At 44.7% G+C, this 12089-nt stretch overlaps 3 protein-coding genes across 4 annotated transcripts in view; all 3 read left to right on the top strand.

Annotated features, from left to right (window-relative positions):
- ZNF653 (zinc finger protein 653) overlaps positions 1-6176 on the top strand; it is a 44733-nt gene extending 38557 nt beyond the window's left edge. The window contains exon 3 of one of the 2 annotated variants that reach the window (XR_014556488.1): positions 6124-6176. The gene's annotated coding sequence lies outside the window, so the exon portion shown is untranslated. Of the gene's footprint in view, positions 1-5382; positions 5406-6123 lie in introns of those variants that run through there. The other variant, XR_014556489.1, reaches the window with a different exon arrangement.
- Positions 1-11023, top strand: part of BCDIN3D (BCDIN3 domain containing RNA methyltransferase) — a 243403-nt gene extending 232380 nt beyond the window's left edge. Inside the window, exon 3 of the transcript XR_014556505.1 lies at positions 10888-11023. The gene's annotated coding sequence lies outside the window, so the exon portion shown is untranslated. The remainder of the gene's footprint in view (positions 1-10887) is intronic.
- The window catches only part of TBRG4 (transforming growth factor beta regulator 4), a 35986-nt gene continuing 28645 nt past the window's right edge, over positions 4749-12089 (top strand). The window contains exons 1-2 of the mRNA XM_083704122.1: positions 4749-4891; positions 10184-10683. Coding sequence (XP_083560248.1) covers positions 10270-10683 — 414 coding nt within the window. The 5' untranslated portion in view covers positions 4749-4891; positions 10184-10269. The remainder of the gene's footprint in view (positions 4892-10183; positions 10684-12089) is intronic.

The raw sequence follows: 12089 nt of genomic DNA, 5'->3' as shown, positions 1-12089 counted from the left end.
AACCATTTACCATCACAAAAGAATGGCCAGACTGCCCAGGTAAAGCCATGCACAGGTTTCCTGGCAGAGAATTTTTTTGCTATAGACCGTCCCCCCCCCCCCGTGATGTATTTCTGCTGGGGACCACCTCTTTCTGTGATGTATGTATGATTTTGGGGGTGGGGGGGGTGGGTTTAAGCTACAGGGGAGGCAATTTCAAAAGTCTTTATAACAGCTTACACACCATTGTTTGGGGTTCCTCCCTCCCTGTGTGTGGGGGGGAGTGGGGGACCCTATTGCAACAGTTTTAATAAATATCAGGCTTCCTAGCTGCTTTGCTTCTCAATATTCTCTGGTTGGCCTGTTATTTTCTCCTACTGATAGAGAATGTACATAAGCACTTTATATGGGTTCTTGAATACCCCATAAGGGAAAAAGGAAGTTTTTATTTATGACAGTAAGAAACATGCATATAATGATAGGAGTCATTTTGCAAAGAAACAGGAAAGATGATTGCAACTTTAAGAACTGTTTCTGTGAGTGGTTTTCTAGGCTGATTAGGTACAGCTGGTGAGGAGTACAAAAAGGGGAGAAGTTGCAGTTTGAATTTGCCTGCAGAGAACGTCCACATGCTGTGTGTTTGGTTGTTTTTGTCTAGCTGTAATAAAAACTTTGAGTGTTTTACAACGGTCTCGTGGTCCTGTCTTCTGCCACCACCAAAATAAAAACTCCCTCTAACATATAAGCCCCAAAGAGGCCCTCGTAGGGCTAGCACGTTAAGGTGTAAGCGAAGGCATTATAAACAAAGATAAGTTGCTGCGTGTGATTGGCAAGACTCAGGGAGAGCAGGATCAACTGCAACATATGCAGATGTCAATTACGATAGGAGAGCCATAGTTAGGGAAGTTTAATGTTTTATTGTGCTTTTAATATTCTGTTGGGAGCCGCCCAGAGTGGCCGAGGAAACCCAGCAATATGGGCGGGGTATAAATAATTATGGGGTTCAGCTTCCAGCTGTTGGAGCATGTGCAGAGTGCCTATTCAAACACACCAGTGAAGTGAGCCAATGAAAGAGAAAAACAGACTGTTTGGGTAGGCTCAGTCCCTTTACTGACAGTACAATGCAGTTCCACAGCTTACAGGTTATGTACAGTTGTCATATATAGTATTTCCAGCTGCATTCTCACATGCTTAACTAGTTGCAGGTGCAGTACAAACACCCAAAATTATCCACCACACCTTTGAGTGTTTTCTATCCAAAGGGGCGACACCCAAATTTGTTGATATATGGATTCAACTGTATTAAGCAAGTCTTTGTCCCAATTTGGGCCTTGCATTTTAAGTCATTACCCCTCAAAATTACAATATGAACCATCCTTAATGAAAGGAGACCCCAAATCTTTTAACATAGGAGAAGTGGTCAGCCAGTCTCTCTCAATTTAAGAAAATGAAAGCCAAGTGTTTCCGAGACAGATCTAGTATAAACCATTTCTGATTAAAGTTTGGAAATCTCTTTGGGACTTTGCAGCATACAAGTTTTGTTTCTTATGGACCTGAAGTTGCTTAAGGTAATTGTGTGTAGAGCAAAAAATAAAGGAAATTATTCAGAGGCATTTGAAGCAGACTCTTGCCTATTAAAAAGTTCCAACCCCAGCAGTGTTTTTTTGCTCTAACGAACAATACAGCTACGCTTCTAGTATTTCAAGACTAACATTTCCCCAAGTGACTGAACAGCATACACTTCCTATAAAAAAACCAATTTAAACCAAGTGGTTTGAGCAAAAAGCAATAAAAAACATTGCAGGTAGTTGCAGCACAGCACAGCTGTTTGTTCTATCAGTGCAACATGCCGTGTTTTCACAAGGAGACTGACTTCTCAGCTTAAAATTGAACTGGTATCTCTTTGCAAAGTTTTGTGAATTTAAACAAAAACACATATGCACATTTGCCACAACCTAAGCCACCTAAGAGTTATTTTTAAAGTTGTTTTGAGTATCTGGGAATGTGAAATAGCTCATTAAGAACCTCGATTTTTAGGTTGCCAGCTGTCCTGTATAATATAGGATTGCCCCGTATTTCAATGTCAAACGCTATATCCTGTAGTTGCTCATTTATTCATCTACTTATATATACACTCTTATAAAACTGCAGGTTATTACAATAATCCTGCCAATGTTCTTATCTGTTTACAATGTATCTGTAAATTTTCAATCAACCATTTCATTATTTTATAAAAAAGCTGTGGTCTTGATTTCCTATTCTTCAAGAGAGGCCATCCTGTTAGGCTGCAATCAATTGTTATTGCTTTCAGCACTAAATTTAAAGAAAATTTTAAAGAAAATGCCCAGCAGCAGCCCTGGCCCTGTGTTTTGCCAGAATGAAGGTAGCAACCCTAGTTACATTTCAAATCCATGTTGGTTTGTGCCACGCCCAAGCCACAAACTCAAACAGATTTCGGTTCTTATGCTCAGGCCTAGCCTCCCTTCTCTATTAAACTAAAGGCACATTGCTCCACCTCTGCAAATTTAAGAGCCCAAAATTTACCTTGAAATTTAAAATAAAGCATATAGGCACCCAAAATTCTTCTCTAGCAAGTTCATTTGCCTCCTTATGCCTACTGCCAAATTTCTTTTTTCCTAAAAAAAGAGTTGGAAGCCTCAAATTGTTGAGAGGGAAAGGCGTGAGCTTCAGAACAGGAATCAGCTTTTAAAAATAAAATAGAATAAAATAAAATAACTGATATTGTTGCTTGGAAATAGAGGTTGTGACCACACTACTGGGTCACCCCACAGCCTTGGATAAGCATACAGCTTCACTACCAGGAAAATTATAATGAAAAAAAAAAACCCCACAACCTGCCAACTGCCTTTTAAATATCCCTAGCTACCCACCAGCCCCACAATCCCTTATTAAATGGAGAAAACAGCGCCTGACACTCCTATTTATAGCCCTGGCCCGCCTCTGGGGGTGTGGCTTAGGCACCCCCACCCCGCCTACTTTCCTATTCCCCCCTATCCCGTAACACAAACTGACCAAAGGTCCCGCCTCCAAACCACCATTGGTCGGCTGTTATGGAAGGGCGAGGGAAACAGGCTCCCTAATGCCCTGAGTAAAGATGGCGCGGGCGGGTCTTCCGGTCTTCCTTTCTCAGTAGCCAATAGGTCTGGGCCACAGGAATGAGAGAAGGGAAGTGAGGTGCCCATAGAGATACTTTTTCAGTAGAAGCCTACCGCATGGTCTGGATAGGCATATTCTGAGCTCTCATGACGGAAGGGGTTTTTAAAGGACTGGGATGAAAGCTTCAAGTAGGTAGCCGTGTTGGTCTGACGCAGTAGAAATATATATGTATATAAAATTTAAAAAATGTCTGTATAGTTAAAGCTATGATTTCCCCAGTAGTGATGGATGGAAGTGAGAGCTGGACCATAAAGAAGGCTGATTGCCAAAGAATTGATGCATTTGATTTTTTTTTAATAATATTTATTAAAGTTTTAAAAAATTACAAAAAGAAAAGAAAAAGAAAAACAGAAAATACAAAATACAAAAAATAGAAACAATTAAAAACAAATCCATCTTTCCATATCTTGTCTTTCATTTACTTGTTTCCTTGACCTCCTCACACCTCCCTTTTTTGTATTCTAGTTCAATTGGTTATTTCAGCAAATCCTTTCCATCCTTGTTTTTATCTTACTAATTTATCTTAATATAGTATAACTTTACATTCTGACCTGTTGACAATCCATTATTACTTAACCCTTTATCGCATTACTGCTAAAACCACATAACTTCATTCCAGCATCCTTCTAACGTTCCATAATTTTACAGTGTTTCTGTAGGTAGTCTTTAAATTTCTTCCAGTCTTCTTCTACCGACTCTTCTCCCTGGTCTAGAACGGATGCTTTTGAATTCTGGTGCTGGAGGAGACTCTGGAGAGTCCCATGGACTGCAAGAAGATCAAACCTCTCCATTCTGAAGGAAATCAAAGACTTTGGCCACCTCCAGTTACAGATAGGTAGCCGTGTTGGTCTGCCATAGTCAAAACAAAAAAAATTCCTTCCAGTAGCACCTTAGTGTGTATCTGAAGAAGTGTGCATGCACACGAAAGCTCATACCAGGAACTGACTTAGTTGGTCTTTAAGGTGCTACTGGAAGGAATTTTTTTTGTTTTGACTTTGGCCACCTCATGAGAAGAGAAGACTCCCTGGAAAAGACCCTGATGCTGGGAAAGATGGAGGGCACAAGGAGAAGGGGACAACAGAGGACGAGATGGTGGGACAGTGTTCTCGAAGCTACCAGCATGAGTTTGACCAAACTGCGGGAGGCAGTGGAAGACAGGAGTGCCTGGCGTGCTCTGGTCCAGGGGGTCACAAAGAGTCGGACACGACTAAACAACAACAGACCTATATACAGAGGGATAATAATAATAATAATAATAATAATAATAATAATAATAATTTATTATTTGTACCCCACCCATCTGGCTGGGTTTCCCCAGCCACTCTGGTTGGCTTCCAAAAGAATATTAAAACACTGTGATACATCAAACATTAAAAGCTTCCCTAAAAATGAAAATGAAAGCTCTATTACACCGTCGTATTGTGTAAAATATTCCCCCCCCCCGCAGCCCAATCCTCAGAATCCATATTTATTTCCTAACTTTGTACCCCGCCCCGAAGCAAGTCCCACGGAATAATTAAACTTTTTAATTCTCCCCCAAGCAGGAAAACATCTCTGTACAAAAGTCTACGGTGCCCCTTTCAAACGGATCCGTCGCGCGCGACGGAAGTGACGCCATCGCCGCGCGACGCTCCCCTCTCCCGGCGCTCTGGCGGCGCCTCAGTGCACGCGCGGGCAGCCGGTTGAGGTCAGGCCGGGCGGCGGCGGCCCAAATCCTGAGCTGAAGCCACGGAAGGTGAGGACCGAGAACGATTAAAATAGAATAATGGAGAAGCGGAGGAGGAGGAGGAAGAGGAGGGGGCAGGGCAGGAAACAGGCCTGTCACGTGTTGGGGGGGGTTGGGGGAGGGGCTGCCGGGTTTTTTTGGGGGGGTCGCCCCTCCCCCCTTTATTCCCTCCTGGCTTGCGGGGATCGGGGCCTCCTTGTCGCCATCGCATTCCCCTCCAGGGGATTCAGCTCGTCCCGCTGCCCCTATACTCTCTTTATATAGCTATATAATAATTTTTATTGATTTTCAATGTCAATCCAATAATAGCCTCATTGTAACAATACCAAATGATCATACAATGATATACTCGCTTTGCATTGCTTTAGTGCCAACTTTCCTTCTGCAAAAGGCAGCAGCGCCCTGATCTTTATTATATCTTTATTATCTTTGGCGACAGCAGCATGCACAGAAAAAGCAACATGAAAATACAGTGGTACCTCGGGTTACAGACGCTTCAGGTTACATACGCTTCAGGTTACAGATTCCGCTAACCCAGAAATAGTGCTTCAGGTTAAGAACTTTGCTTCAGGGTGAGAACAGAAATTGTGCTCCGGCGGCGCGGCAGCAGCAGCAGGCCCCATTAGCTAAAGTGGTGCTTCAGGTTAAGAACAGTTTCAGGTTAAGAACGGACCTCCGGAACAAATTAAGTACTTAACCCGAGGTACCACTGTAATAATAATAATAATGATAATTTTTTATTTACATCCTGGCCAGAGCTGGGCTCAGGCCGGCTAACACCAGTAAAATTACAATAAAAAATAAAATAAATAAACCAATTTAAAATACAGGTTAAAATATAACTTAAAATGCAGCCTCATTTTAATAGTAGCCCATAGATCAGAAACTTAAGGGTCAGACTGAGTCCAAACCAAAGGCCAGGCGCAACAGCTCTGTCTTGCAGGCCCTGCGGAAAGATGTCAGGTCCCGCAAGGAGCCACTCCGCAAAGTGGCTTCTTCCCAGCGACCCTGCGAGGCTGGCTGGTGGCAGGAGTTGTGTGTTGTGCATTGCGAGAGGCTGGGAGGGAAGCCTTTTATCTGGGTCGGGGAGGGAGTTGTGTGTATATCCTTTCTCATGTGCCCCAACTGCTGTCACCCCACAAAAGTTGGAGAATGAAGTCTGGAGGGGGGGTGCCCCACCTTTGACCCAGTGAAATTCCTGTGCAATATACAGTGGTATCTTGGGTTACATACACTTCAAGGTTACATACGCTTCAGGTTACAGACTCCGCTAACCCAGAAATACTACCCCGGGTTAAGAACTTTGCTTCAGGATGAGAACAGAAATCGGGCTCCGGCGGCACGGCGGCAGCAGGAGGCCCCATTAGCTAAAGTGGTGCTTTGGGTTAAGAACAGTTTCAGGTTAAGAACGGACCTCCAGATTGAATTAAGTACTTAACCCGAGGTACCACTGTAGTTGCGATTTTTGCAGGAAAATAATAAAAATAACAATATTTATACCCCACCCGTCTGGCTGACTTTCCCCAGCCATTCTGGGCGGCTCCCAATCGAGTGTTAAAAACAATACAGCATTAAATATCAAAAACTTCCCTAAACAGGGCTGCCTTCAGATGTCTTTTAAAGATAAGATAGCTGCTTATTTCCTTTACATCTGAAGGGAGGGCATTCCACAGGGCGGGCGCCACCACCGAGATGGCCCTCTGTCTGACGTGTTGTGGATAGGGATGTGTGGGGTGGAGGTTGCTTTTCTGCTCATATGGGACCTGCATGCAAACAGCAGGACCAAATAGGGCTGGGGAACTGGGAGGGAGTTTACCGCAAAAGTTAATTTTGAACCCAGGAGTTCTACATCTGCAGCATATCTTATCAGTCAGAACGGGGAATTGAAATTGGCCAGTGAGTCCTGATCTCCCCCACTCTGGTAGGCCAAGTTTGACAGATGTGTGGGGCTACTTACCTGTCAATCACCTGACATCGCAGCGATACCAGGCGACCAGTTTTTGCCCATGTAATTTGAAATCAAAGGCAGCACCAACAACTAGCTGCTTGTCAGGGCTTGCAAAGTGCTGTGCTGTTGATCAGGAGTGCTTTCAGCCCAGCTGTGTCTTCACCTGCCCCACAGCTGAAGTCACGTTTTTATGTATTTATTATTTAATAAAATGTTATGTAGTGCTTGATTGTTTTAAAAAAACCTCAAAGCAGTTTTCAAGAAGATAAAGCAAGTAAAATGAGAGAAATAATCACAGGCATGCTTTAAAACACACAAAATACGAAAACAGATTAAAAGTACCTGTACTTTCTAAGCACCTGCATGGGCTTGTCTAAACTGCAATGTTTTTTAGCAGGTGTTGAAAAGGAGTTCTGTGAAGTCTGGCCTGTTGTCAATCGGCTTTGTTGTTGTTGTTGTTTAGTCGTTTAGTCGTGTCCGCCTCTTCGTGACCCCCTGGACCAGAGCACGCCAGGCCCTCCTGTCTTCCACTGCCTCCCGCAGTTTGGTCAAACTCATGCTGGTAGCTTCAAGAACACTGTCCCACCATCTCGTCCTCTGCCGTCCCCTTCTCCTTGTGCCCTCCATCTTTCCCAACATCAGGGTCTTTTCCAGGGAGTCTTCTCTTCTCATGAGGTGGCCAAAGTCTTGGAGCCTCAGCTTCAGGATCTGTCCTCCCAGTGAGCACTCAGGGCTGATTTCCTTCAGAATGGAGAGGTTTGATCTTCTTGCAGTCCATGGGACTCTCAAGAGTCTCCTCCAGCACCAGAATTCAAAAGCATCCATTCTTCGGCGATCAGCCTTCTTCATGGTCCAGCTCTTACTTCCTTCCATCACTACTGGGAAAACCATAGCTTGAACTATACAGACCTTTGTCGGCAAGGTGATGTCTCTGCTTTTCAAGATGCTGTCAATAGGCAGAGAGTTCCAAAGTGCAGGTGCTGCCACATTAACCATTTGAGTTCTTGCAGATGCTGAACGAGTATTACAGGGCACTTGTAGAAGTGTCCATTACGCTAATCGAAGTGGGCACATGCGGGGTAAGGCAATCTCGTAGATAAACTGGTCCCAAGTTGTTCAGGGCTTTATGTTCTTGAATAATTATATTTTATTAATTTTTCCATACAGTCGTACCACATTACAATTTCTGTTAAACTTTTCGATTTTTGACTTCCTTCGGCTTCTCTGCCAATCATTCGAAATTTAATTTCTTTAAATACACATTTCCAAATTTTGATATTGCCTTTATACCTACCCCCCTCTTTTATTTTACTTTTTTACAATATTTCTTATTTTATTACAGAGCTTCTCTAAATGCCACTAACGTTATTTCGTTATCACTTATACATTCCCAGTATTCTGTTAATTTCCCCCAGTCCTCGATGAATTTTTGATCTCGTTGATATCTAATCTTCCCAGTCAGTTTATCAAGCTCTGCATAATCCATCAGCTTCGTTCTCCATTCCTCCAACGTTGGTAATTGTTCTTGTTTGCATTTCTGAGCCAGTAATATTCTTGCCGCTGTTACTGCATATTGGAAAATTTTATGGTCCTTTCGATTTATTTCATTTATTTATGTTCTCATATGATGTGGTGGCAAGGCTTTGCCAAAATGGCCTGGTGGGCCGGCAAGTCCCTACCGTGGATATTAGCCATCATTAGCAGCTTCAGTTTCCTGAGTGGGTCTGACAAGCCAAATGACATTACATGTTATATGACTGTACACCAGCCTTTTTTATACTAGTTCCTTAAAGTTAAAAACAAAACTACTCTTGTGCTGTACAGTGGTACCTCGGGTTAAGTACATAATTCGTTCTGGAGGTCTGTTATTAACCTGAAACTGTTCTTAACCTGAGGTACCACTTAAGCTTATGGGGCCTCCCGCTGCTTCCGCGCTGCCGGAGCACAATTTCTGTTCTCATCCTGAAGCAAAGTTCTTAACCTGAGGTACTATTTCTGGGTTAGCGGAGTCTGTAACCTGAAGCGTATGTAACCTGAAGCGTATGTAACCTGAGGTACCACTGTATAGGCATGCGGTATTGATGGACTCACTGCCCAAGATCTCCTTACCCCTCAGGAAACCTCTGCTCTTATGCAATTAAATAATTGTTCCATTTGATCTGCCTATGCTAGCACTCGCTGAGGGTCTCTTCTGTTAATTCAAAATCCATATTTGTAATCTGCTGGTTGGGTTAATCACATTGATTTTCTCTTAATGCTTTGAGCCCCGGGGGACAGGTATTTTGACACAGCGATGTTTCCTCAGTAAGTCCCATGGCTGATTTTTACCACCATTCGAGAATCTTGACAACACAATCTTATACATTCATAATCAGGAAAAAGTCTCGCTGAGTTCAGAGGGGCTTACTTCTGGGCAAATAAGTACAGGATTGCACCCTGACTCGGTTTCCACCAAAGCCAGTGGCGAATCGATGTCTACATTTAACAGTTTTCTATGCTATTATTGCGACGCGGGTGGCGCTGTGGGTTAAACCACAGAGCCTAGTACTTGCCGATCAGAAGGTCGGTGGTTTGAATCCCTGCAATGGGGTAAGGTCCCGTTGCTCGGTCCCTGCTCCTGCCAACCTAGCAGTTTGAAAGCATGTCAAAGTGCAAGTAGATAAATAGGTACCACTCCGGCGGGAAGGTAAACGGCATTTCCGTGCGCTGCTCTGGTTTGCCAGAAGTGGCTTAGTCATGCTGGCCACATGACCCGGAAGCTGTCCGCCGGCTCCCTTGGCCAGTAAAGCGAGATAAGTGCCGCAGCCCCAGAGACGGTCATGACTGGACCTAATGTCAGGGATCCCTTTACCTTTATGCTTTTATTGCCGTAAACCACTTTGATGTATATTTTCATGACATAAAAAGGTAAAGGTAAAGGACCCCTGACAGTTAAGTCCAGTCACAGACAACTCGGGGGTTGTTTTACTGGCCGAGGGAGCCGGCGTTTGTACGCAGACAGTTTTTCCGGGTCATATGGCTGGCGTAACTAAGCCGCTTCTGGCGAAACCAGAGCAGCGCACGGATATGCTGTTTACCTTCCCACCGGAGCGGTACCTATTTATCTACTTGCATTTTGATGTGCTTTCAAACTGCTTGGTTGGCAGGAGCAGGGACCGAGCAACGGGAGCTCACCCCGTCACGGGGATTCGAACCGCCGACCTTCCGATCGGCAAGCCCAAGAGGCTCAGTGGTTTAGACCACAGCGCCACCCGTGTCCCTTTCATGACATGGTGGTATACAAATATTTTTATAAATAAGTTATGGAAAGTCCTCACGAGCTGCCTTCACATTTTCTCCCTGTTCTTATTCAGCTTCTTGGAGATGAGTTGATGCCCGCCCAGCTCTGTTCCCCTTCCCCTTCGTCCTGCTCCTCGCTCCCCTTGGGCCTTGCTACAAAATGGCAGCCAAGCTGCTGCACCGCTGGTATCGGCTCTACAGGCTCTCGTCCCCCTTGTGCGCCCGAGCTCACGTGGCGTCCGCAGGAAGCATGATGGTGATGGCCAGAGGGCCGCCCCAAACCCCTTCCGCCCCGTTGACTGCTTTCAGCCTCTCGAGGCCCACAGACAAACTCTCAGTCAAGGAGCAGGCGGACAGGGCGGCCCCCGAACGCAGCGAGCTGGAGGACGTCATCAACTCGGCGTCCACTGCAGAGGAACTCTTGCACTTGGAGGAGCTTTACGCCGTCAACGCAAACCAAGCGGCCATTATAATCTCCCGACTCTCCCGTCTAGTGGCGGAGAAAAAACTGGACCCCGATAGCATCTTGCGTGATGTGCGCTTCCAAGACCTGCTTCAGATTATACACAGGCAGGTGGGTTCTGCAGCCTGTAAGTGAAAACAGGCAGGTGGCTGCTTATTCTTTCATTCTTATTGATTGATTGATTGATTGATTGACAGATAGATAATTTATTACGGTCAGAGACCAGCTTATGAAACACTTGGGGGTCCAATCCCAGAAGGAAAACATTTAAAACAATGCACAACGATAAATTTAAAATTTATAAATGTGATAAAGGTGCTGACCTTGAAAGCCCTAAACGGCCTCGATCCAGTATACCTGAAGGAGCGTCTCCACCCCCATCATTCTGCCCGGACGCTGAGATCCAGCGCCGAGGGCCTTCTGGCGGTTCCCTCCCTGCGAGAAGTGAAGCTACAGGGAACCAGGCAGAGGGCCTTCTCGGTAGTGGCGCCTGCCCTGTGGGAACGCCCTCCCATCAGATGTCAAAGAGAAAAACAACTACCAGACATTCAGAAGACATCTGAAGGCCGCCCTGTTCAGGGAAGTTTTTAACGTGTGATATTTTACTGTATTTTTGGTTTTTATGGAAGTCGCCCAGAGTGGCTGGGGAGGCCCAGCCAGATGGGCGGGGTATAAATAATAAATTATTATTATTATTATATTATTATAAGCGTATAGACACTTAAAACTTTAAGATATGCTGCCGCAGAGAGATGACTCAGGGTCGCCCATGAAACCGAGTTTGGGGGTTTTCTTAATGAACTCGTTTGGGTCGGGGGATGGTCTGCGCCTACGGATCTGTACACAGAATCTGGCGACCATCCGGGTCGTCTTACGATCTTTGCCTAATAATTTATTATTGTAACATTATATTATTACAAAGCTCAGTGGGTTAATTTGGGCCAATTGTGATCTCTCTAAGCTTGACCTACCTCACGGGGTTGCTGTGAGGGTAAAATGGGGAGTGGGGGCATGTGGTGTGGTCCTTGGAGGAACACCAGGGTGTAAATGTCGTTTTATTTCCCATTCTGAATTTGCTTTCTCGATTCTAACACTGAGCTTTATTTGTTAGAGGCTTATGGTAAGCAGCTAGCTACAAAGAAGGGTGAAATTCATTCAAAATTCATTTATTTGATTTCTATACTGTAGACCTCAGGGCAGTTCATAACATAAAAACACAGGACAAAACCGCCGACTGAAGGCACCTGTAACTTGCAAAGAGGCTTGCAGTTCCTTGGGCTTCCCCTCGCAAGAACCCCGAGAGGAAAAGTTATTCTTCTGTTTGCACGTAGTGAAAGAAGTCCTCCCTGGTCAAAGTCCAGTTTTCCGAACAGGGACAAATAAAAATTCGTTGTGGCAGGTGAAAGGTAGCCCGTATCAAAATGTATTTCTGCTCTTAGGCCTGAGCTCCTGCAAGACCTCGGGGAAGAAAGGATTTCTCCAGTAGAAGGGTCCCTTAAAAGGAGTTTTCCACGACC

Source organism: Podarcis gaigeae (assembly GCF_964106915.1).
Source record: "Podarcis gaigeae genome assembly, chromosome: 12".
In the NCBI taxonomy this organism is placed as follows: domain Eukaryota; kingdom Metazoa; phylum Chordata; class Lepidosauria; order Squamata; family Lacertidae; genus Podarcis; species Podarcis gaigeae.
Note: the sequence above shows the minus strand (reverse complement) of the source record. Positions and strands in the feature narration are given on the sequence as shown.